Here is a 23,087-nt window from a genome sequence, read left to right as displayed (position 1 = left end):
GCTGGAACGGGACAAGCATTGGTCACTGGGTGGTGAGCAATTATACTGTGCATCACTTGTTTGTATATATTATCATTATACATACATATATATTTGTATATTATTATTATTAAATTGTTTTTATCTCAACCCATGAGTCTCCTCTTTAATTCTCTTCCCCCTCCCTGGGGGTGAAGGAGAGTGAGTGAGCAGCTGTGTGGTGTTTAGTTGCCTGCCAGGCTAAACTACCACATCTTGACATTGCATTGCCATGACCAACCATCATTTACCCCACAGACTACCTGGTCAGCATTTAGTTAGCAAACAGTCTTCACATGCATTTCGCAGCACGAAGGACCTGAGTTTTTCAAGGAAAATTCATTCCATGACCACATTAGACAATTTTGAAAGTTAAGTTACTATTTCATTTCAAGTAAAGGAAGCTGGAAATGGTTGTTCAGATACATGGCTCTACCCACCCACTGCCCATTGGGAGCTTTGTCCTGTGCCATGGTGCCTCCCTAGCGGGAGGTCCATAGGACACATCAGCCATGTTTCCATTGCAATGTCCTCCTGCAGCTGGATGGCAGGCATGACAAACATCCTGCATTTGGACATCGACTAGTACCTTCAGATGTGATAGACTGGCCATGAACATGTCCATTGCTATAAACGGGATGAAAATACCTTCTTGAGGGTATGGAATGATGTATAACCAGCTATTTTCTATAGAGGCAGGGAAAGCCCATGTGACTCCTAACCTCTCCAGAAAGCAGCTATGCTCAGAACGATGGTGAAGAACTAAGCTTAGCAAAAGGCGGGCAAGCCTTTCACTGTGATGGTCCATTATGGTGAATCTGTTCTGCTTCTACTCTGCAGGCTGGGACACACACCACCAAGGCGCATGCCAAGAGGTGACAATCCCTTCAGCTGTCAGTCCATCAGCTTTAGCAAAAGAGTTAGCGCAGTGGAGTGGGGGTAAAAGGACCAACACCAGTTCACTAAGGGAATGAAGCCCTGCTGCTTTGAGGGGGAGGAATCCATAGTAAGAAATGACTTTTTGGGAAATGAGCATAATTGTGAGACATTTTGTAGTTGTAATGCCTCACGGATACATTTGCATTTGCATATCACACACTAACCAGTCCCTTGTGCATCATTTAAACTCTCTCCACACAGGCAACGCTCTGTCAGTTTTCATAACCCAGCTGCCTGTACAGGAATCGTTCTGTTTTCCCTCCTGAAGCTGTGTGTGAAAGCAGAAATGTTCTGCGCTCACAACTGGCTTTAGGGAATGAGTACTTTTGTCAAATCTCCACAAACCCAGAAAATATTTTGTCTACCGATTTAACAGGAGCTGCTACATAACAGAATAAATTTTGCGTTTTATACTTAGCAAGAGCTGTTCGTTTCTCCTCTTTGCAGCTATCATTAGCAGATGTTCCAGCCTTTTGATATCTGCTGCACAGTCCCCAGCAGAGACCCAGGCAAACATGCTGAACTCTTTTCTCTGTCAATTCGATGAGGATTCCCAGTGTTGCAGGCTGCTGTTCTCATTCCATTTCTGCAAGCCTCATCATCGCCCCCTGTTCCTCCGCAGTTCTGGGCCAATATGGCCAAGCATTAATGCGCCTGTCTGTAATTTTCTGTAGAGCATCAGGAAGCCTTGGTGGCACAGCCAGACTTCAGGAGGGGAACAGTTATTATATACAAATGCACAAGGCTTTAGTACTTGCGCATTGACTCCGCGTCAGGGCTTTTGTGGCTCCTGTAAATTGGAGAGATACAAGGGTTACAGGAGTTAATAACTACAAAGCTCTATCTAATAGTGACCTCCTTTTGCATCAGACCCTGCACATTTGTTACCGACGGACTGTTGGCCCTTTTCCACTAGGATGGCTTGGTCATGCACTTTGTGTCTCACTGGAGCTAACCAGCTTCCCTTGCTGCCCTGAGATCAACCCACCTTCCCTGCTGATGAAGTGGTGCCCTCAGGGGAAAGAAAAAGGAGTGTCTTACGACCCCATCAGACCAAGGCATCCCCTTCAGACACCTACGTCTTTCTTCTCGAAAGCCCTGAGTCCTGGTCCGAGGGAGTGAAGAGCATCACCAAGCTGTGCGGTCAAAAGGTGTGCAGTGAGGAAACACACCAAAGCCCGTCAGTATCCAAATGTCTCGGCTTGCTTCTGTGGGACAACACTCTTGTAAGGCCATGCTGGAAATGGCCAAGCTTAGGGAGGAGGCAGCGCTTAGGGGTAAAGGCCCTATTCCAGGCTCTCCAGCCCTTGCACTGCCCCAAGTTCGTCATCGTCCCCACCATGATTATGTAGTTAAACTGGAAGCCTCTTGGGAAAAGGGAGGTGGTGAGCCTGCCCACGTGCAGCTACAGTGCTGCAGGAGTAGCAGTACATGCCTTCCCCATCCTCCTCACTGGGGTCAGAGATTTAGGGAACACTGAGCCAGACCTTTCCTGCAGAGCCAGTGGTACAAGACTAGGCACAGGAAGGGAGGGTCAATAACAGTTTCGAGCCATTTTTTTAACTTCTTCTGCTACTAAGGCTGGAGGGGATTGAGCCGGGTAAAGATGTCAAAGGGCTCGTTTCAGATATTTGAGGAAAGGAGGGTCCAACCCCAGCCTTTTCTCTAACACAGCCACGCTCCTCTCGCTACACCTGAGAGGCTGCACCGGGCAGCTCGCCCCACGCAGAAGGAGAGTCCAGTGCCTCTTCTAACGGGTGCACCAGGCTCAGCAACTGAAAAATCACCCCCCTCCTTTGACTAAAGGCACTTTTGAAAAACGATTTAGCTACGATACTGAAACCAGAGGAGGTCGTGTTTTTCTGCTTGACGTTCATAAAAGAAAGCGAATGGCCAGCCGCTAGTTGAACTGGCTGGCACAGGCTCCTCTTAGTTTCAGGGATAAAACACAGAGCTTTGATGCGGGCAGCGAATGGTGAAAAGCACAAAGCCAAACACGACTGCTTCAAACATCAGCATTTGCCTGCCACGGATTATTTTTGCAGAATACCGGCGAGTCACTCACTCTCACAGGTATTGCCTCGCAGCAGAATTATCATTGATTTCATACGATTGATTTCTCAGCCCAACAGTAACATACTAAATATTTTCTTTTAAAAGAACAAACTGTCATGGCAGGAGAAAGTAACTTATTCTGGGAGCCCACTGCTTTAAAGACCAGAAAACCTTTCAGACATGCGAGTTTTTCACTGCCTGATGGAGAAAAGGGACTTTTTTGCTCCTTCGTGCTTTCCGAGAAGTTGTTTTATAGGTCTCAAACCTCCATATCGTCAAATCAGAATTCTTCATTAAAAAGATCTTGTACAAGATTGTCTATAAACTGAACTAAAGAGGAAGATCGTAAGTACTAATATACGCAATGAAATCGCACTGCCTGACAAGCAAACTGACAGAGGGAATTCAAACCAAGATTGTTTTTCTATTCTTATCTTACCTCATTACCAGTCAGAATTTTCGTTTACCCTGGAGAGAAAGATGTTTCTGGTTTTGCATGCCTGCCATGCCACTCCCAGTCTGTCCCCTCATCCCCGTACTGCTAGGGCTCTCGGCAGACTTGCTTCTCTCATGGTCCACTTGAAGAGAAATATTGCACAGCCACGTTTGTGGCCTGTTTCTCGGGCTTCATACTCTGGAGTTCATCAGAACAGTGTCTGGCAGAGGCAGCTGCCTGAAATTTATTCCTTTACCTCTCCAGTCCTGGATTCCGCTCAGTCCTTCAGCTTAAATTACACTGGTCAAATGTGTGTACTTCTATTGGCAGGATACGAGGCAAGAGGAGAGTGAAGTGCATAATGCCCTGGCCCTACATGGCACCCTGTTCAGAGCTTGATTTGCCCTGCCTGTGCAGCTTGCTCCAGCACTGCACATGGGTTTATACAGCACTGATTTACCTAAAAAGGGCTCAGAAGTGTCCCCGTGCCCCTGAGCTGTGATCCAGGATGTGTCTCGCATACCCACTACTCCCAGTGATCCGGGAGCATACACATTGCTGAGTACATAATTGTACCCTGGAGCTCTGGGAGCTCAGGAATAGCACAACTACCAGGAAAAGTGGAAGGGCTTACTTGTTACTCTGCTCTTTTAGGACCTCATCCCACACACTTTGGCTCTTGGTCCTACTTCATTGCTATGGGTGCTCTTGAGAGGCAGCCCCTCTGAGTCTTCTGGCTGAAGGGTAGGTCCTTGTCCCCCATGCCAGTCCTTGCTGCCTTCACTTGTTCCACTCCGGTCACCATCGTTTTCTACATAAAAAGTTGTCTCTTTTCTTGGCATCCCTGATATCAGCTCTCCTCTGATCTTTCCACTGAAGTTCCCCGTTCCAAGAGCCATCTTCACCATCGTTTTACCTCCTCCCTTCTTCTGCCACACACAAGATGATACCAGTTCATGCCATTTCTTCCACAAGAAGAAACTTGTAGCATCTGTATGCATCCTCTGTACTCTTGCCTGATCTCCAGTTGCTCTCATTGGAGCGCACTGCTGATTTGCAGGCCACGGAAACACTCAGCATCCCCTTCCACACCTACGGCACAGTCTGCTTATGTAAATCTGTACACTTCAAGTTTTTTTCTGTTGAACCATCTTACCTTTTTGAATGGAATTTTTTACCCTTTAAAGTTTCCCATCCCTTGATGATCAAATTAGTTCCAAAACTCTTTGAAGTATGTTTTGATACTAACAAAATACTGTTCCTCCAATGTTACATACTCTGCATTTATACAGACCTATTTAATATGACAACCTTATCACCTCCTCACATTAGAGGAAGTTCTGAGTAGAAGAGTTAATAAAAATTTAATTTTCTCAAAGTATCACAGATGAATGCTCCTGAACCCAATTTGTGTGCTTTCTGCTAGTCAAACAGACACAAAGATACTGAGGGAGGAGGAGGGAAAAAGGGGACACAAACAGTATTTCTGATTAGATAAATTCCTATTATGAGAGTCGATTTGACTATGATTTGATTTGATTGAAAAATGTTTATTACTTTTACATCCAATGTTTTCTAAGAGAAGAGGAAATGGGTTGCACTTAGATTTTATTTTGGCTTTTTTTGCAACACTGGAAAAAATGATTATTGTTCCCTCATCAAGTTCACTGAGTGTCTTCCACATTTTCACACTTCTGGATGCACCATCACTGGAAAGTTCTCATACTAGTGCTGGTTACAACGTGCTCATGTACCCCTCTACTGCTGACTATAGATTGAAATAAACCGGATTAAAATGAGCTCCGACTGAGGAAAAACTGTTTTGTAAATGTCTCAACTTTCAGCCTCAGCTTTACAGATTTCTACAGCTGAACAGAGATTTTGGCTTGTTGGGAGGCTCAGCAAACTCTCACCAGGGAAGCAGATGTTCCCACTGCAAACATTACCTAATTGATCCAGATGTCAGCACAAAGAGTATGACTTACCTTTGTTTGTACATGAAACGGGGAGACAGGGTCACGAGGGAGGGAAGGAGAAAAGGCTCCTTGCCCGTATGATGAATACCGTCACAGCTGGTAGATGCTGCTTTGATTTCCCTGTGTAAGCGTGACTTACAGAGGCAGTACTGCCCTATCCATCAATTGGCAGGGCTGGTATCACACGGGGATGAGATGAGCGTACAGCCTTGGAGTGGAGCACTGCCCTCAAGGAACACAAGTGGAGGGCCAGCCATGGGGCACAGGTTTCTCTCAGTCTCACATCTGATGGCGGGACAACTCAAAAAGCAAGAAAGAAGTGTAGCAGAGGAACTCAACTCAAGCTCGAGGAGCTATGCTGTAAGCACAAACCGTAGAAGTTTGACACTGGAAACAAAGGGATACAGGTGAGATCTAAATCCTGTAGGGTTTGCGAACCTTGGAACGAGCAGCAGGCCCCAGGTAAGGCGAGAGCAAATCTTGCGCCATCGAGTAGGAGGATGGAAGTGATCTGGCTATTTAAGGTGTTTCAGCCAAATGCTACTCTCATGCATGTTGATAGGATTGCTTGGATTTAGGGTTTGATTAGAGGTCCAAAGGAAAGCAATATAATCTATGGAAAATAAATAGCTCTGGACCAACTAATTGGATACTTTTAATGAGATTATAAATCTAATTGACCACTGCAAGAATTTTGATGCTATGAAATTCATCCTCAATAAAACTGTTTTAACACAGTGCTCACCAAATCCTAATAACACAGGAGAGTAACATAAAATGATACACATCATATCGACTGAAAAAGAATTGAGAGGAAACACTGAAGAGACAGACAGACATCTGCAGGAGAGATGCAGGAGGAACAAACTGGACTTCTTCTCATTCTCTTTCTGTTGACTACAGATGAATCCTAGGGAACTAGCTTGCTCTGCCAATGCCTTTGTGAATACTCTGAAGTCATAAGATACAATTATACATTATATGTTATGCAAATGTAAAGTCATACCTCTTAGGCACAAACAAGGAGCTGCTATGCTGAGAAGCGGGGATCCTGAAGGACTGCTCCCGTGAACAAGCAAGCCAACATGAACCACGCAGTGCGACGTGCTGGCCGGGCGTATCAACCGGCTTCCTTAATGCGTGCAGAGGGGAGTACTGAGTAGGGGTTAGAGAAGTTATCGTACCTCCACAGGTGTGCTCGAATGCCAGATCTGGTTTGGCAGTCACACTCAAACACTAGAAAATCAGAAACGGTTGAGAGAAGCACCAGAAGATTTGCACATGTAACACAAACATAGCAGCAGCAGAGGCAGGATCTTAATAAGAAGGAAATTTCAAAAATCAAGATGGGCTTTTTAGTTCCTGAAAGATGCACTCTAGACAGTTGCAACCTGAAAAAGGAAACTGCCCTATTACAATACAAGTCCAGGAGCTGACCCACGTAGGTGGGCTACCAGCTTTGGGGTCATGCTGGATGATAAACCCACAGAGAAAACCCAGGCAGACCTCTTGCGCAACTTTTTGTTCTACTGCACTTAACACTGAATGGATCAGCTACATAACGTTAGCCTGTCATAAACTATGTACTTCAGGCATCATTTAGTTCCTTTCTGGTTCTAGTCGCAGGAAGAGCAAATCATACTTAAAAATGGCATAATGGATCATGGCCAGCAACTGGGCTGAGAGGCTCCTACCTGAGAGAAAATCCACTGACCTCTGGAAAATGTGGATAATGTTCTTGGACAACTGAACAGCAATAACACCACGGTATCCTTGTGCTTGCACTGGTACCAGGAAAGCACAGGCATCAAAAGTAAAATCCTTAGGAGAAGTATTTTAAACCATTGACTTTATTAAAATACTTAATACACGGTTTGTAGAGGAATGTACTTACATTTTCTGGAAACTCCACTGAAACAAAACTTTAATTATATATTTAACAAATGACAAAACAGTGGATGAATTCATGCTGTACACCAAAGAATAGACAAGTTAGGGTTTTTTTTTATCATCGTTATTTTCCTGGCACAGACTCTTCTTTGCTTCTTAGCTTCAATCTCTTGAATAATCTAGTAGCAGAGAAAGGAGGTTTGCATTTCTCACAGCATTAAACCCATTTGGTCCAAGTGAAATTCCATTTGTTTCCATCAGGTTCTTCACTCAATCCTTCCCAATAGCTTCCTTTTCCAGAAAAGCAAAGGTGACTGACCTCTCTAAAATGCTACAGGTCATAGTGCAAGAAGAGTTCGACAATCAAATGTGAATGTGGAGCTCTAAACCTTCCGAGAGTCATTCTCTTTCAAAATATTCATTTCCAGCTGACAGTGGAAAAAAAAGGTACTGTCAAAATACAAGGGCCACAACACATTCATGGACTTGGTGGAATGCACATGGAAGACAGCCTGCAGTGCTGCGGCTCTGAAGTAAAAGGTAAACCAGAAGCTAGGTCTTGCTGAAATATAAGATGCAAGGGCTGGGAAGGAGAAAGATGGAAATAACCTGGACACATCCTTATGAGAATGAAATGTCCTAACCTCGCAGAGAAGGCTGTAATCATCATACACGTTGCAACTGCCATAGAGCCATGATGATCAGTGACAAAGTGTATGTTGTGACAATCTCAGTGACAAGTATAATCTGGGGGAAATTACACCGAGTGAAGAAATAATTGTGTGTTTCAACGCAAGATGCACAGAGGCTGCATAGGTTTTTCACATCAAATTAATAAGGCTCTTTTTAGGACTTAATTTTGCAACCTTGCATAGGTGATATTATAACTTTTCTATAGATAAAATGCAGAAACTATGTACAGTTGAAAAAAAAGAACTTTGATGAACGCATTTTCTTCCCCTCAAGTTTTACTATAGTATAAAAAGTAACTTATATAACTCCTTCGGTTCTCTAAAACACATACGGAATATCTCAGAAAGAGATGCTAGCTAGGAACATCATCTAAACTATGCCGTGTGCATTTATACAACAGGTTGAAACAACTAGAGGAGTCACCACAAAGCATAGTCCTAAAGTTTCCATACAGAAAAAAAAAATGCAAGAGTTAATTTTGCTTACAAACATTAAAATTCATTTAAACAGAAACGCATTTTAGTTATAACAAATTAATGAGCTTCACGAATCAGATTGCTGAATCAATGGATGACTCACACGCTAAGTAAACTATAGAAAGAGCCAATTCGATCCCTGCTTGATAAATCTACAGTAAACTTTAAAATCTGCATTTGGTTTCCAATTAATCCCAGCTCAGAACAACTCCTCCCTTAGACAACCACAACACAGTTTCTCAAAACTAATGTTACGAACATCTGCCAGTGCTCTGCAACAAGAGCCACCAGGGCCTTCATGCGCTTCTTCATTTGGTATGAAAGCAAGTCAGCACTACAGGACAGCAAGCCCCACCTTTGAAAATGAGCGTCCTGTTCCCTGGGACACTCATTCACCCCCCTAAAGAGTTTATTTTTGACTTGCAGTTACCTAAACCAGGAGACTTTCCGTCTGACGTGGCCCTCTTCCACCTAAACTACCTCCTCTGTTACACAGGAGTTGTCTGGCATTTCTTTTGCCTTTTTGTGCCTGGATCTAAGACATCATGATTAGTGCTGCTTATTACTCTTGCATATCACAGTGATGTGTACTTTTCAGTAATATTTACAAATGGTATCACTGTGGAGATCTAAGCCCTGTACTAGAAACAGTCTCTTAACAGAGACCTTAATACTAAGGATTTGGTGTATTCCTTATCTACAGATAAACTTAAAAAGGCAAAGCTAACATCAGCCCACTATACATATATAGTGTGTTAGGTTCAAACAGGGGGAAAAACCAAACACCCAGCACGTTTCCTTTCAAAGGGATGCTATTTACAAGAAGGATTTGCTTTTTCAGTATTTCAGCAACAAAAACTCAGCTAATTTTGAATCTAGTGAAATCTAAGGCGGCTTAGTTTTTAACCAACACAGAGCACAAACAACATTGCTGCTGGCTGTTAAACACAAGTCTCAGAAACGCAGGGAAACTATCATCAGCTATACTATGCGTGACAAATTGCAACCAGTTGAATAACAACCATTAAAAAAAAAATCATTTCTGCTTTTTTTAAACACAGCCTCTAAAAAGTACAGCATCTCAATGTTTTCTCAGTTCCAGATTGCTGACATTATAAATTAAAGGTGAAAAGAGATCCGTATATAAACAAGGCAGCTTTCCATTGACTTCTTTGTACTGTTCTTGTCTAAACCTTTGGAAATTTCATCTTCAAATACCATAAGGTAAGGTTGAATTGATCAGTTACAAAACAATGTCCATTTGTATGTGGAATTTGGAAAAAAAACCCAAACCAAAACAAACTCAAAAAAACACACCCGAGTATTTACAGTAATTCAGACTTCTTTTTTTCCAGCCTTCACACTTGTGTTTCATCTTCTGCAGAACTGTAAACAGCTGAGACCAAGGCCCTATGTTATGGTACGTGGCCTTTTGGGCGGTGGGGGCGGCATGAGTTCAGTGTCAGGATCGAGGTGGTGTTTCCGTGTCTGTCCTTGAGAAGCTGCCGCACACCTATCGATGAACTCAAACAGCATTTCCTTCGTGACCGGATTCTGGATGCTATTGCATACAGCTGGGAACAAAAAACACATTCTCAAGTTACTAAACCAATTTGTTGCAGTTGGCACTTCAATAATTTCATCCTCTCTTTGCAAAATAAATAACATAACGTGGCTGAAGTATTCAGCCTTAAATGTGGACTTTCACAAGACGGTTGTGTCAGGAGTCTGTGTAAGTAACGGCTCACAGGTTTTTATGGAACAAATAGAAAGGCTTACTTCTCTTAAAACAAATGACATATTTTTAATACTTTTTCTATGTAACTTTATACTCCTCTAATTACATCTTCCAAGAGACTTACGGAGGAGGGAAAAAATAAAGAGCAAGAAACTAAGTAGGAATCCTATGACTATCTTGGAAAAAAGTACGAAATGATTAGAGGATAATTTATAGCATGTCAGGATTGGCCACAGTATGGATGCAATTTCCATGCAAAACAATCTATTGACCCCCTAGAGTACTAAACAACATTAAGACTCCTTGAAATGTACTTGCAATATAGCATTGTTACAAATAATAATCAACATATAATTTCCTGACTCTTAAATTAAAATGCTCCCTTCTTTCCTGCAGAATTCCAGGATCATTCAAGGCATTACTTTACAATTAATAAAACACCTTCCTAGCATTATGTTTTTATTATCCCATTTATTTTTGGTGAAAAGGTGCTTTAAAAGTTGTACTGTACATGACTTCAGCAGTTGGAAAGCATGATTATGAGTAGTTTAGGAATAGAATTTGTGTCACGAGGCAGCTGGTATAACTCTGTATCAACTTTTAAGGGCTGTCCTAGCCTAATCACTCAAAAAGCCCTTCTCTTCAGTTTGAAAGGTATCAAAGTTCAAAAGCGAGATGGAGAACAGTACTTATTTTGTTGCTATTTCAACTGTGGGGGAAAATAAATAGTATTTTTCATCAAGAAAAGGATCTAGAGAAGGGGACAACAGAAGTCTCAAACGAGAAAATACAACTTCTGGAGATTTTGAAAAATGGTCAAAAGTGAAAAAGCCAAAAGAAAACTTTCTGTTCTGAAATTTCCCATGGAAAATTTGGAATTTTCTTACAAAGCAGTTCTTCCTGCAGCATTTAATTTTCCCTTAATTTTTATTTGTAGGAAGTTCATTATGTTTTGTAGGAAAAAAAAGAAGTCAGGAATAACATAACTGCTCTACAAATGGAGAAAATGAGAAGAGAAAAAGTGCAGCTGCATACGCTCTTAAGAACAAAGAAAAGAATATGCTACTCCTCAAAGAAAAGAAAACTCCAAGGAAAACTATTGAACAATAATGTGAAACAGAGAAAAGAAATTTAGGTCATGGTGACAAAGAGATGTCCTTGTACTTGTATGACTTTTGTGGCCCATTCCTCTTTCCTGACAGGATGGTTCAGCAAGTATTTCAGCTACATTCTGTGCTGATTCCCTAAGGTGCCAACAAATTTATTATCTCCTGGCAAAATGACCATGTTTCATTTTTTCAAATAAATCTACTCACTGCTTAGGCAGAAATACAAGGAGAACGGTTCAGAGAAAATCCTACATAATCTATGCATGTCCTAGTAAATAGCATGATCTTAAATATGATTAAGCTTCATTTTGGCACTTAACAAAAGTCAGTATCGACAAGACTGTTGTTATACAACCTTGCACGCTTCTATTCAAATTCTTCTACTTCACCTGAAAGTAAACAACATCATTTAATTTACAATGTTTGGCAAAATGTTTTTTAGTAGAAGAACATAAATCTTGCAATTCAGCAGGGATATACCCTCACCTCTCATTTGTTGCCCTCTTCATTGTTTGTACGACTGCTGCAGAAATTTAAGATGACATTTTCTCCTACTAATTTTCTAGCCTATCTGCCAAATAATGGTTTTGGCATTTTGAGTAGAGGTGAAATTGCAATGGATTTTTTGTTCAACAAATTCAACTCATAGTGTGCCAGTTTGCATTACACCCTGAGAAACCAACACAAGGCTAGGAACTGATGTTAGTTAGTTAACTGCTGCTGCAACGCTACCATAAATAAAAGCTTTTTTGGGCCTCATTTAAAGGGCATGCCCTGCCATTTAAAGTCTCTTTGAGCAAGTGTTTGCAGTTCGACAAACACTTGCTTCTGTATTATTTCTTAAATATTGCATCAACTGCATCAGAGTATTTGTTTAACTGACTTCATCAAATAACCCTGAAGCCAAAGGATTCACGCTATGTAGAAGCCAAACATGACATAAGCATTTGCAAGATGTACCTTTCCTCCTTAAACTGGAACAGAGTTAAAAAATTAAAATTTGAGCCCGAAAAACTTTTAAAGCAAATTATTCTACTCACCCATAGCAGTGCTGTAGGCATTTGGAAAGCTTTTGTCTATTCTCTGTCTCATGAAGACCCAGCTGTTGTTCTCAAACTTGCACTCTATAATTTTATTGTCGTACTGTTTCAGTTCTTTTGTCACCTGTTTAAAAAAAAAATAATGGGATAAACATATTTTAATTCACATTTTTTTCTTTCTTTTAGGGACAACTAATACAAATAATAGAAGATCAAAAGCTGCCCTGCACTTTTCAGCAACATGCCTCCATCCTACACAGAAAAACTGCACAGACTACATCTCCATTATACATATGCTCAGCTACTCAACATTTTAAAAATACTTTTCAAATCTGCTGTCAATATACAGCAATTATATTATGCTAAAACATCAGCAGCTCTAACAGAGGGGGGAAAAAAGTCACTTCTGGCCCAAATGCAAATAGGTTTCCATGGGAATAAACTGCTTCCAGTGTAAGTGCTACTGCCAGCCTAAGTGCACGAAATGTATTATCCATGTTTCATCAACCTGCTTTGTTGAAGGCCTCAAAGCCAAATGTCAGATTTCAATACCAGAAAGAGCTCATGGAAAATCATTCCACTCCTTACATTACTGAGGATTTTTCTTTGCTTTTTTTCTTCATTTGTCTTTAACAAATTAAGATTGTAACTCCAGAATAACACAGGATTTCAAATCGCCTATGTTCTAAATCTCCTTCAGGCGTCTCTTTATTGATTCCTAGATTTGACAGCAGCCAACATCCTCAGCTATTTGTCTTTCTATTTGGCAACAGTGTGGTTTGGAAATGCAGTTTATACGCATCGGACTTCCTAGTTGTTTTGGCTACTTCATCCTATGCATCCTAATCTATGATACAATGCAAAATTTTCAAGTAACCATGGTAACCCGAGAACCTTATCTAACGCTTTAACAATTTTACCCATATACTTCACTTTGTTCCAAAGAGCCTCTTCAGAAGTATAAAGCTGTATTTAACTGCTAGCTGGGTTTAGTTTGCTGTAGCTTACCCGTGAAAAGTCATACAAGGTAATATAACACTTTGGATGCAGGATCTTACGCATAAGTGCTCTCATAAAAAGGGATTGGTTACTGCAATTCATTAGCATAATTTTTCACCTCTGTTGTCTACTTGCTCCTGAGCGGTGACACAGGAATTTACTACTGTCAGAGCGGAGTCGATTTGAAAAAGGCCATAACTGTCTCCAGGCAGCTTAATAGCACGTACAGTGGAAAAGCCCGTGAACCTGTTTTGCATTCATTTTCAGATAAAGGCAATTAATTCATGAAAAGGTCCTGAGCATGGACTGAGTCTCCTAAACTGCATAGTACAGGATTTATCCTTAATTTCACAAGCAGAATCCTAAGATTTTTCTTGGCATTTACACTGAATACTTGTGTTCATTCCTGGAGAGGGAGTCCTGGGATTTTACTTGCCAAGTGTACATGACATAGAAGACAATTTTGTTAAACCCGCTTACAACCAAGGCCTGTCCTGCTGCAGGACTGACAGAGTCAGAGTCAGGTTTCCATGGTGTCACACATTTTTCCTTCACCCATTCCATCACCTATGAAGAGCACGTTAGTTCTTTCCATCCACGTTGAAAAGCTATATATAGTCTGGATGTTTGACTGACACATATTCGTGGACTTATTTATGTTCCATGAGGTATACGCAGGAACACACAACATCCTGTTCTAGCACACCATGGATAAATAAACCCAGGAAGAAGCTCTTGGCTGCGCAGCACCTTGGGAAGGTGTATTCCTTTGAAAACAGCTGCCTAGTGGAAGTGGAAGCAGCAGGGGTATGACCACGTGTCTGATTTTCTGCCAAAGCAGGGAAATGTTAGAAGGATCACCTGCTAGAGAGAGAAACGTATAAAACTGCAGGCAATGACTTCAACTAACCAACCATCTCAATAAGGCTTCTTATGGTTTATCATTCTTCCAGTGTTCAGATGCTCAGAATAGCAATAAATTAGATGGCAGCTTTATCTGACTGTGGCAATTAAGCAGTATTATTAACTATCTAGATACTTGCTTGGCCATTCATTAGCGAGATGGAAGATAGATCTTTCCACAAAATATGAACACCTGCCAAAGCACTGACTTAAATGAATTTTCCTGTTACAAAACTGGTGATCGTCGTTTCTAACAATTCTAAGTTGTAGTATTATTTTACAGAGGAAGAAATACAGCACCTGCTCTTCTCTATACAATTTTAAGTGACCTCAGTCTTGTAAATGTACTTATCGTAATATTAATGACCATTTTAGGAGCTGCTGGGCATTTGATCAAGACTACAAGTACTCTGAGCAAAACACACTTTTCAGCATTAAAAATACTCTTCTACTATTGTATCTTAGTAGACTTCTAGATGGGTGTTGTTTATGCACAGGACTGAACAAGCCCATAGCGATCCCTGTATTCATAATTCACATCTTATATCTACCTCTCACTTGCTTGCTACTTTCTGGTATTTCAGCTTTAAAGCTGGACAGGGAAATTGTCAAATGTAACTGTCCTGAATTTCTTTCCCTTTGAGAATTCATTCTGAGCTGCTCAGAGCAGCGTCTTCAAGATTGTCGCTCTGCAGTATGGGGTTCATCCCTCCTTCTCCTTAAGTATTGCAGTTTGTAGGTGTATCTGAATAACACACCATCGTTTCTCTTCCTGAGAGGCGGTACTTCCAGTTAGTGCTTCACACAAATGGGAGAAGAGTCTTAGGAATGATGGCAGTTGTCAGCCAAAACGCTTATCCTCAGCAGCAGCAATGCTTTTGGTACAGTGCCATGCTGTTGATAAAATGCCTTGAACCTGCATTCAGCAATTTCAAGACGGGATTTTCCACCACAATAAAGACTCTACGGAGCCCCCCTTAATTAAGTATTTATTCCCGTGCCTATTTTTGGACAGCCAGTCAGAATTAGAAGCCCATAGGATCACGTCTTGGACACGGGGCTCTCAGAGGTGGTGTGTACCAGAACAGTATCTCTGGTCTGGGCCACAACTGTGTCCTGAGGAAGGACAAACACCAACTTGTATGTTACTTTCCTTGCAAGAGGAAGGAAACTGTCCCTCTGCAGGAACGTTCTCTGTTCCTGCTGGAGTTTGATCTAGTTATCAGGAACCAGCCTACCTGCCCAACAGAAATCACTTGCCAAAAATATAGATCAGCTTCCTCTTGGAAGCCGATTCTACATTACTGCTAGATTGCAAGATGTGATGGGAAAAAAGTGGGCAAGAGCTGCATCCTCATTTCAGTAATAGCTCATTATCAAATCAGACTGGACGTAATAGAAGACCATCGCCTAAGGATGTCAGACTACGTGAAGATGACAGCTATCCTCCCTCCTCTCCCTGCTGAGAAGCTATGCCCCTCTTCTCACTGCCATCATCATCTGGACTATTCACTAGGAAAAACTTTGCTGCGGTAAGCTTATTCCTTGTTCTAAGAATGACAGTTAAGGTTTAGGAAATGTCCCATTTTCCTGTCTCTCTCCATCCCCCATTTTCTGAAAGAAATTAAAAATATATTTTAAAAAGTGAACTAACACATCTCAAGCCATCTTGCCTGGCAGAGCAATGGAGCCATTTTGAGATGAATCATAACTGTGTTTCTACACAGCCACATTTTATATTAATTTAGGGCAAAATCTGCAAAAACCTATATATCCAGCTGAAAAAGAGGAGAAACCGTTTACATTGAATGTAGTTAGCTCTAGTCCTGTGAGCATGGCTGCATTATCTGTGCTGACTACCAATGGCCAAGGTTTTTCTGTGTATCTCCACAGTGCACATAACCATCAGACCCGACTGTCATTCCACCTGTTGAGTCATTCTTTCCTTTACTTGAAGCACACATATTTTCTGTGACGACTTCACTCAAACCTTAGTCTCATCACCCTTATTCCCAAAGAAGAATTGAATTCGCGGGCAAGCTGCTACTTTACATAAGAGGTATTAACAATGAGAAATTAGATTTTAAGGTAATTAAGTTAATATTTCAGAAAGTGCATCTACAATGGACAAGCTTAAACTTTACAAACGCATCTACCTTCCCCATATTCAAGTTCTTTAGAAAGAAAAAAGGAGGTAAGCTTTTAGATAAACGGAGACTTGACTGAAAGAAGCCCTATGTTTCCATATTCATATATTTTCAAAGCAACTGAAATGATTTTAGCTCAGTAAATAATCCCCCTTATAGAAAGTGACGTTTGTAAGCAAAATGTTAACATTTTCTATGTGAAATCCTTTCTCTCTTTAAATGCCTTTTTGCTTGCACTTTCTCCTCTATTACCAAACATTTATAAAAATAAAATCGTTCTTCAATTCACCTATTTCTATTGCTTATTCCACATCCCAAGTCATCAGCCTATTTCTAAGATCCCAGAAGAAATGACGGTAATAGTAGACACAGAAAATGTTAACTTCCATGACAGAACAAATGACTAAAAGCGGCAGTTGAAATCTTATGAAATTAGAAAGATCTTTATTTCTAAATATAGAATTAAAAAAATAAGATTCTAAATGTAACAGCTTTCTATTTTCTGAAAAGAATCTGCCTTTTTATAGCTGGCATGTGCAATGAAGGCATTCCTTTTGGATAGGCTCAAGTACACAAACTGTTTGGCTTTTATTTTTTTTTTTAAACATGAGTTCCAACGCCTGCAGGGAAAAAAAAGTTTAGAGCTGCCACATAAGGCCTGGAAAGTAATTCTTCCCTCTGATATTGCAACTAACTTTTTTCCATTAGGATCCATTCTCACAGCCAAAGCAAACAAACAAGTCAAAGAAACATCCCAAAATAAGTGATTGGCTGTGTGTTCATGAGGGAGAAACTTTTGGGTTGCTTCCCAGTCTCCTACTGCAGGAGGATGGGAGCCCACACCTTCTCTAGTCAGTCATCCTGCAAAAATTAAACCACATTTTTCTAAGAACTGTCCAAAAAATATGGCGTCTGCAAGCTCCTTGTCCTGAAGGTACTGGAATACATTCGGATACCAATGACAGTTTAGGAAATAAAACCTCTCTAGCAAAATAGCACATCTCAAATCCTGATTTCTGCATTACTCTCAAATGCTGTGACTGCCCACAACTGCAAAGTACTATAGACTTAATTCCTAAACTTCTCAAGCAAAGTGGAATGAGCTAGACAACGGAGAGAATTAACCTGCCCACTGGTACTATGGCTCCATAGCAGTAAGGGCATCATCTGAAGACCAGGGATAAGCAATGACAACAGTCAGGGAATGCAAATAACAATTAAACGGAAATGTGAAGAAACAAAGAGCGGTCAAGACTTCCTGAAGAAATAGGATAGAGACAGAAAAAATAAAGCAGCAGCAGCAACAAAATGAACAGCTCCTGAATATATAATGATAAGACAAACTCAAAATGAGATCTTTTTGAAGACTGAAGACTTAAAGCCGACAAATAAACTCTAAGGAGCTTCATGTCAAAACAAGACCAATGAGAGGAAATGACATGTGACAAACAGGGCTCATGTCTATTTTAAGAAAACAGCTAAAGCAAAGCTTCAAAGTGCAGGACTGAACTGCAGGCCCAGCTTTCCGGAGGAATGTGTGTATGGGCAAGGACTATCCTGGGAAAGCACTCGCATGCATGATTACAGATAAGAACATGAATATAAGAAATTCCAATGATTTGGCTAAGAACATCCTAAAAAAATCAGTAGCCGTGTCGTTATTAGAGCCCCAACGTCTACAGGGCACAATGCAGCACCTGATACAGATGCCAAGTTGTTCCTTTAGTGCTTCTTCCTAATTCTTGGACAGCTTGTTCAGATGCTTTTAAAGAACTTTTTTTTCCCCATTCCCATAAAGTATCTCATGTGTTCCACAGTAAAACTTCTCAAAGAACTGCAAGAATTTAAGAGATGGTTATAAAATGCCTGTTTATACCACTAGTGTACATAGAATCACAAATATTATCACTGTAAACTGGCAGAAGTTAGTAAGTTACTCCTTCCCCTTTTTGCTCAAGCTAAACCAGATTCTGTAATGTAGCTTAATACCCATTTCTTAATAAGATTCAAGAGATCATTTTATCAAAAACACTGATTTGTCAAAAGTAAAATAAGAGCACTGGTTACCAACTCTGTTGCTAAATTAAACATACCGATTGTGTTTCCTTTTAAGTAATATATTACCCAACAAATGATTATCAGCTTGGGTAAACGCAATGCAGTTGATATATTTATTTAACATTGAAGAAGCATTCTGTCCTGGTTTTGTCTGGGACAGTTATTTTTTCTCTTGAGCAGCTAGAAGAGCTCTATGGTTTGGTTTTAGTCTGGGATTCATTATGAGAAGAATGTCGATAGTGCACTGGTGTTTATAGTTGGCACTGAGACCTCAACGACTTTTCAGCTTCCCATGTTTTGCCAACGTGCAGGAGCACAACAGGCTGGGGGGGAGCATAGCCAGGACAAAGGGTTCACAACTCCCCTCATGATCTGCACTTAAGATTTAGGATTGAGGGCTAAACTGGCCAATGAAGTATTCCGTGTCATGCAGTGTCATGCCCAGTATATAGATATGGGTTGACCGTAAAGAAGGGCTTTTGCTCTTCTGGGAACTCTCTTGAGAGGGGTCTCTCTGGCACTCTCGGAATTCTCCCTCTCTCTCTCTCTGGGCTTACTGCTCATGCAGGATTGTGGTGTGGGGATATATCTGTTTTGGAATCGTTTGCCGGGACAGGAGAGGCGTTGGTCAGCGGATGGTGAGTAATTATATTGTGCATCACTTGTTGGTATATATTATTATCATTATACATATATAGGTATATGTATTCATATATCATTATTATTACTTTTATATTATTAAATTGTTCTTATCCCAACCCATGGGTCTTTTTCCCTTTTCTTCCTTAATTCTCTTCCCTATCCTGTGGGAGTGGGGGAGGGTGAGCGAGCAGCTGTGTGGAGTTTAGTTGCTGACCGGGCTAAACCATGACACCTTCTCACTGTAATTATGCTGCTTCTTGTGTACGTAAGAAATGGAAATGTTCCAATTTTGATATTTCATTTCTGGAAAGGAATATTAAGAAATACAAAAATTTTAACATTTTTGTTTGATTGAACCACAATGCTAACATGAAGCACTGGAAAATCATGGAAAAAGCCAAAAAGAACAATCATGTCTCAAAATCACAAGAGCAAGGCTGTTTTTAGATGGTGGATTTTTTTGGTTTTAGACTTCCAGTGTCTAACACTCACAGATCATAATTTATTCTTTCTTGTTAACATACAACATTTCCTCAAAGAATCTCTCATTCTTACACGCAGTACTTTCAAATACGGATACTGTTTTCTGACACACAGAATGGGTTGGAATCCTGGGGATTTCCTGACAACTGCCTGATGGAAACATCAGAAATAAAAAGCCTTCCTCTTATCAGTGATATTACAAGTTTAATGACTTTCAGTACCAGATGGAATAGATTTCTTAATGTATCCTGGAAGGTCTCCTGTACACCTGACCTTGCAACATCATCTGAACTATCTGCAAGAAACCAATGTTTTCCTGAGCTTGCTTTGAGACTCTCAGAGGGACACTGGTATCTACAACAAAGCAGATAACTGGTAACTGCTAAGACCCTGATGTGAAAATATACCTGTATTTACACAAATGCTTTGCGTGGTAACACACACTCTTCAAAATATTCTTTATCTGTATTTCCCGTTTAACTCAGTGAGAAAATCTGGTCAGCCACAGCAAACCAACAAACGTTTTGAACACTGTTGAGTATCGTAACTCAGGCACCTACAGTACTCAAAGAGCAGTTGACCTTCCTGCTAGACTTTGCCATCTCCACCTAATTCCTGAAGGAACTTTAAAGCTTTTCAAAAACCTGTTTTCTTTTAATCATTGTCAAGAATGGGAAGCACAGATCTGAGGGTCCATACACGTCTTGTACAGTTAAATGAAAAAAAGTAGTAAACGGTTGCCCTCCTAGATTGATATCCCTTGCCCAGGTACCCTAATCATCACAGGTCTGTGGATTAAAGAAGAAAGATCTCTCTGTATATCTTCTATAAAAACTGAGAAAAGGAAGAATTCTGTGCTGAGGACTCACGAACCTGGCATACCTCCACTGTGATGAGTTCTCAAATAAAGTATTAAAAAAGTGGCTCGTACCATTCTGACCCTCAGCACACGCTGATGAAAGAGGAAGAAACTCTAGGAGATGGGGCAACTGCAGTCAACACCAGGCAGTAAGAGAAGAGAAATAGAGCTCTCAAAGCAAGCGCCAGTGTGAACTCACTCTGAGAGGATGTGTATTTGGTGCAAACGAGACCGTCACCTGCTCTGTAGCTCATGAACTTGCAAGAAGAGGCAGGAACAGTGCTTCACCACAAGCACCTGGGGTAACTGCAGAGGTCAGGGACAGCCAGCTTGGACTTGGCACACCAAGAGTAACTGTGCCACTGATAATCCTTGGGGTCAGTACTGAATCTTGAGGGCATTGGTCAAAGTACCAAAGAAAAACAGGCAGATGCAAGCACAGTAGTAAAATGCCACAGCAAAGTGCGGATTTGTTCAGTAGGTTATGCAAAAAACAAATAAACAAAAAAATCTTTTCAGTGAAGGACAAGAAATCCACTGGAGGTTTCTGAAAAAAGCTATCCCCCACCAGAAAGGTAAGCAACTGTACAGGACGGGAATATGGAAGAAGGATATACAGTGCAAGTTGACAGAAAAAGCTGTAATCATAATGTAGCAATGATTCCAGGATGAAAGGTTTCACCCACAGCCTGGTATCTTTTGCGGACTGTATTTTTACTTGACATGAGCTAGCTCCTGAAAGCCAGTCTTATCCCTGATTACTTTTTTATTCTCTCAGACAGCTTTTGCAAGAGGGAGCCAGCCTCAAACTAAGCATACTGCATGCTAAGACACAGAGATCCACAGACAAGAGTTAGGCACCAACAGTAAAGAATATACTTTGAAAACACTGCTTAGCTCATTCATAAATTATGAATTTCATAAGGCTTATTATTCTCAGTTTGCAAACGGGGAAACAGAGAGAGATGGTTTGTGGTCACACAACAGGGAAAGCATTTACCCCCCATTAGGTTCTCTAAACCTGATCTTAATTAGCCCTCAGGTACTTACACTCGTGCTACCAAGAAATCCTGTGACACAGGGCAGCTGAGATCTCTTTAATAATTTACCAGTAGAAGCTCAAGCAAATCTTCCAGAGACAAAGCTATGCTATCACTATTTTACAACCTTTGGCAATACTCTTTCTATACCTCAAAATAAATGAAAGATAACCTAGATGGCTCTGTCAGAATAGGATGAAGAGATTTTCTGACATTTTCTGCCTTTCAGACATTGGACTTCACCTCTATAAGGATGGCTCTCCGGACAAATGTTTATTACACACAGATTTTACAGTGTACTTTCTCATAGACTTGTTTTTCATCTTTTCTTCGAACCCAGGCTACTGCTACTGTAGGAGTCTAAATTCATCTTGTTTTATCTGTACTTCTTCCATCCTACAAAGGGTTCTGTCGCTTGCTGTCACACCGCCGGGGACGGGCTACAGGGAGACTCCCCGGGGCTGGGCTATCAGGAGCTTCCCAGCAGCTTTTCTGTCTCGTCTGAGGAAAAACTACTTTTATGAGTCAGATAGTATCTGATCGCTATTCATGTGGGCCCCGGCTCTACAAGCTCTTATCCTTGTAGGTTATATACATCTGAGCAGCTTCAGAAGATCAATTAGCCCGCACTAGTGTGCTCAGGATCGGGCCCTAAACGTAATTCTAATCATTCTTATCTAGCTTCTCAAATGTTCTTAGAAACCATGGTTTTATACTCTTTCAGAAAAACGCCAAATGATACCAGAATGAGCCAAAAGAAATTTAAACTAGAATCCAAAGTAGCAAGTAATTGCAAGTGAGTCTTTTAAACCCACTTCTACTTGTAACAACACGCAGTTTTCAAATTACAGCCATTATGAATCATATTCTTTTCTTTCATTTAGGTCCCAAACAGCCAGTTTTATACGCTTAAAGTTTTTTTCCCCATAAATCAAAATTCACTATTGAGAACAACCATGTTAACGCTACAAGGAAATTTGTTTGCTTTGTTAAATTGAGCTTCAAAAGTATGAATCGAATGTACATTTGTGATCTCAAGTAATGCCTGTTCTTATACCCATTCAAAATGTTTACTTTATTACAGCTTATTATAAATGTACTGTCTAAAATGCAGCAGCATGACTGTTCAATTTCCAGGCCATAATTTTATGATAATCATATGTAATATATTCATATATCTACTTCACTGCCTAACAAAGCCCAAACTGGTTTGTTAGAAGCTTTCCCCATGGTTCAAATTTCTTTGCCTCAGAACATTACTGAATAACAACATTAAGAAAGATATAATCAAAATTTACTTTGTATTTTTCACTATAGTAGGCAAACAAAGAAATATATAACATTGGAACCTGAATTTGGCATACTGACTTTATCAAATACTGGTATCTAAGTGATATGTAAATTATTAAACATGCTATGCAAGCATTATTAGAAAGGCGGGGGGTAGGGAGCAAGATTATAAATTTATAAGTGTTTTCAACATCTAGAAATTCTATTAATACTTGAAAACACTGAGACTGTACAGAGAGAATGTGTGCATAAACTAAGACCAGAACTAAGCAAACTTGCTTTCAATCTCCTATATT

The 23,087-nt window shown here is 40.6% G+C and overlaps 1 protein-coding gene across 3 annotated transcripts in view; it reads right to left on the bottom strand.

The window, feature by feature from the left end:
* Positions 1–8,312: 8,312 nt before the first annotated feature.
* Positions 8,313–23,087, bottom strand: part of RNGTT (RNA guanylyltransferase and 5'-phosphatase) — a 203,583-nt gene continuing 188,808 nt past the window's right edge. For all 3 annotated transcript variants that reach the window (XM_086608204.1, XM_086608205.1, XM_086608206.1), the window contains 2 exons: positions 12,371–12,494; positions 8,313–10,057 (listed from right to left, as the gene is read on the bottom strand). In XM_086608204.1, coding sequence (XP_086464330.1) covers positions 9,894–10,057; positions 12,371–12,494 — 288 coding nt within the window. In that variant the 3' untranslated portion in view covers positions 8,313–9,893. The remainder of the gene's footprint in view (positions 10,058–12,370; positions 12,495–23,087) is intronic.

The sequence above is a fragment of the Tauraco erythrolophus genome, chromosome 2 (genome assembly GCF_009769465.1).
Source record: "Tauraco erythrolophus isolate bTauEry1 chromosome 2, bTauEry1.pri, whole genome shotgun sequence".
Taxonomy (NCBI): Eukaryota; Metazoa; Chordata; class Aves; order Musophagiformes; family Musophagidae; genus Tauraco; species Tauraco erythrolophus.
The sequence above is the reverse complement of the archived record's forward strand: the minus strand, read 5'-3'. Positions and strand labels throughout refer to the sequence as shown.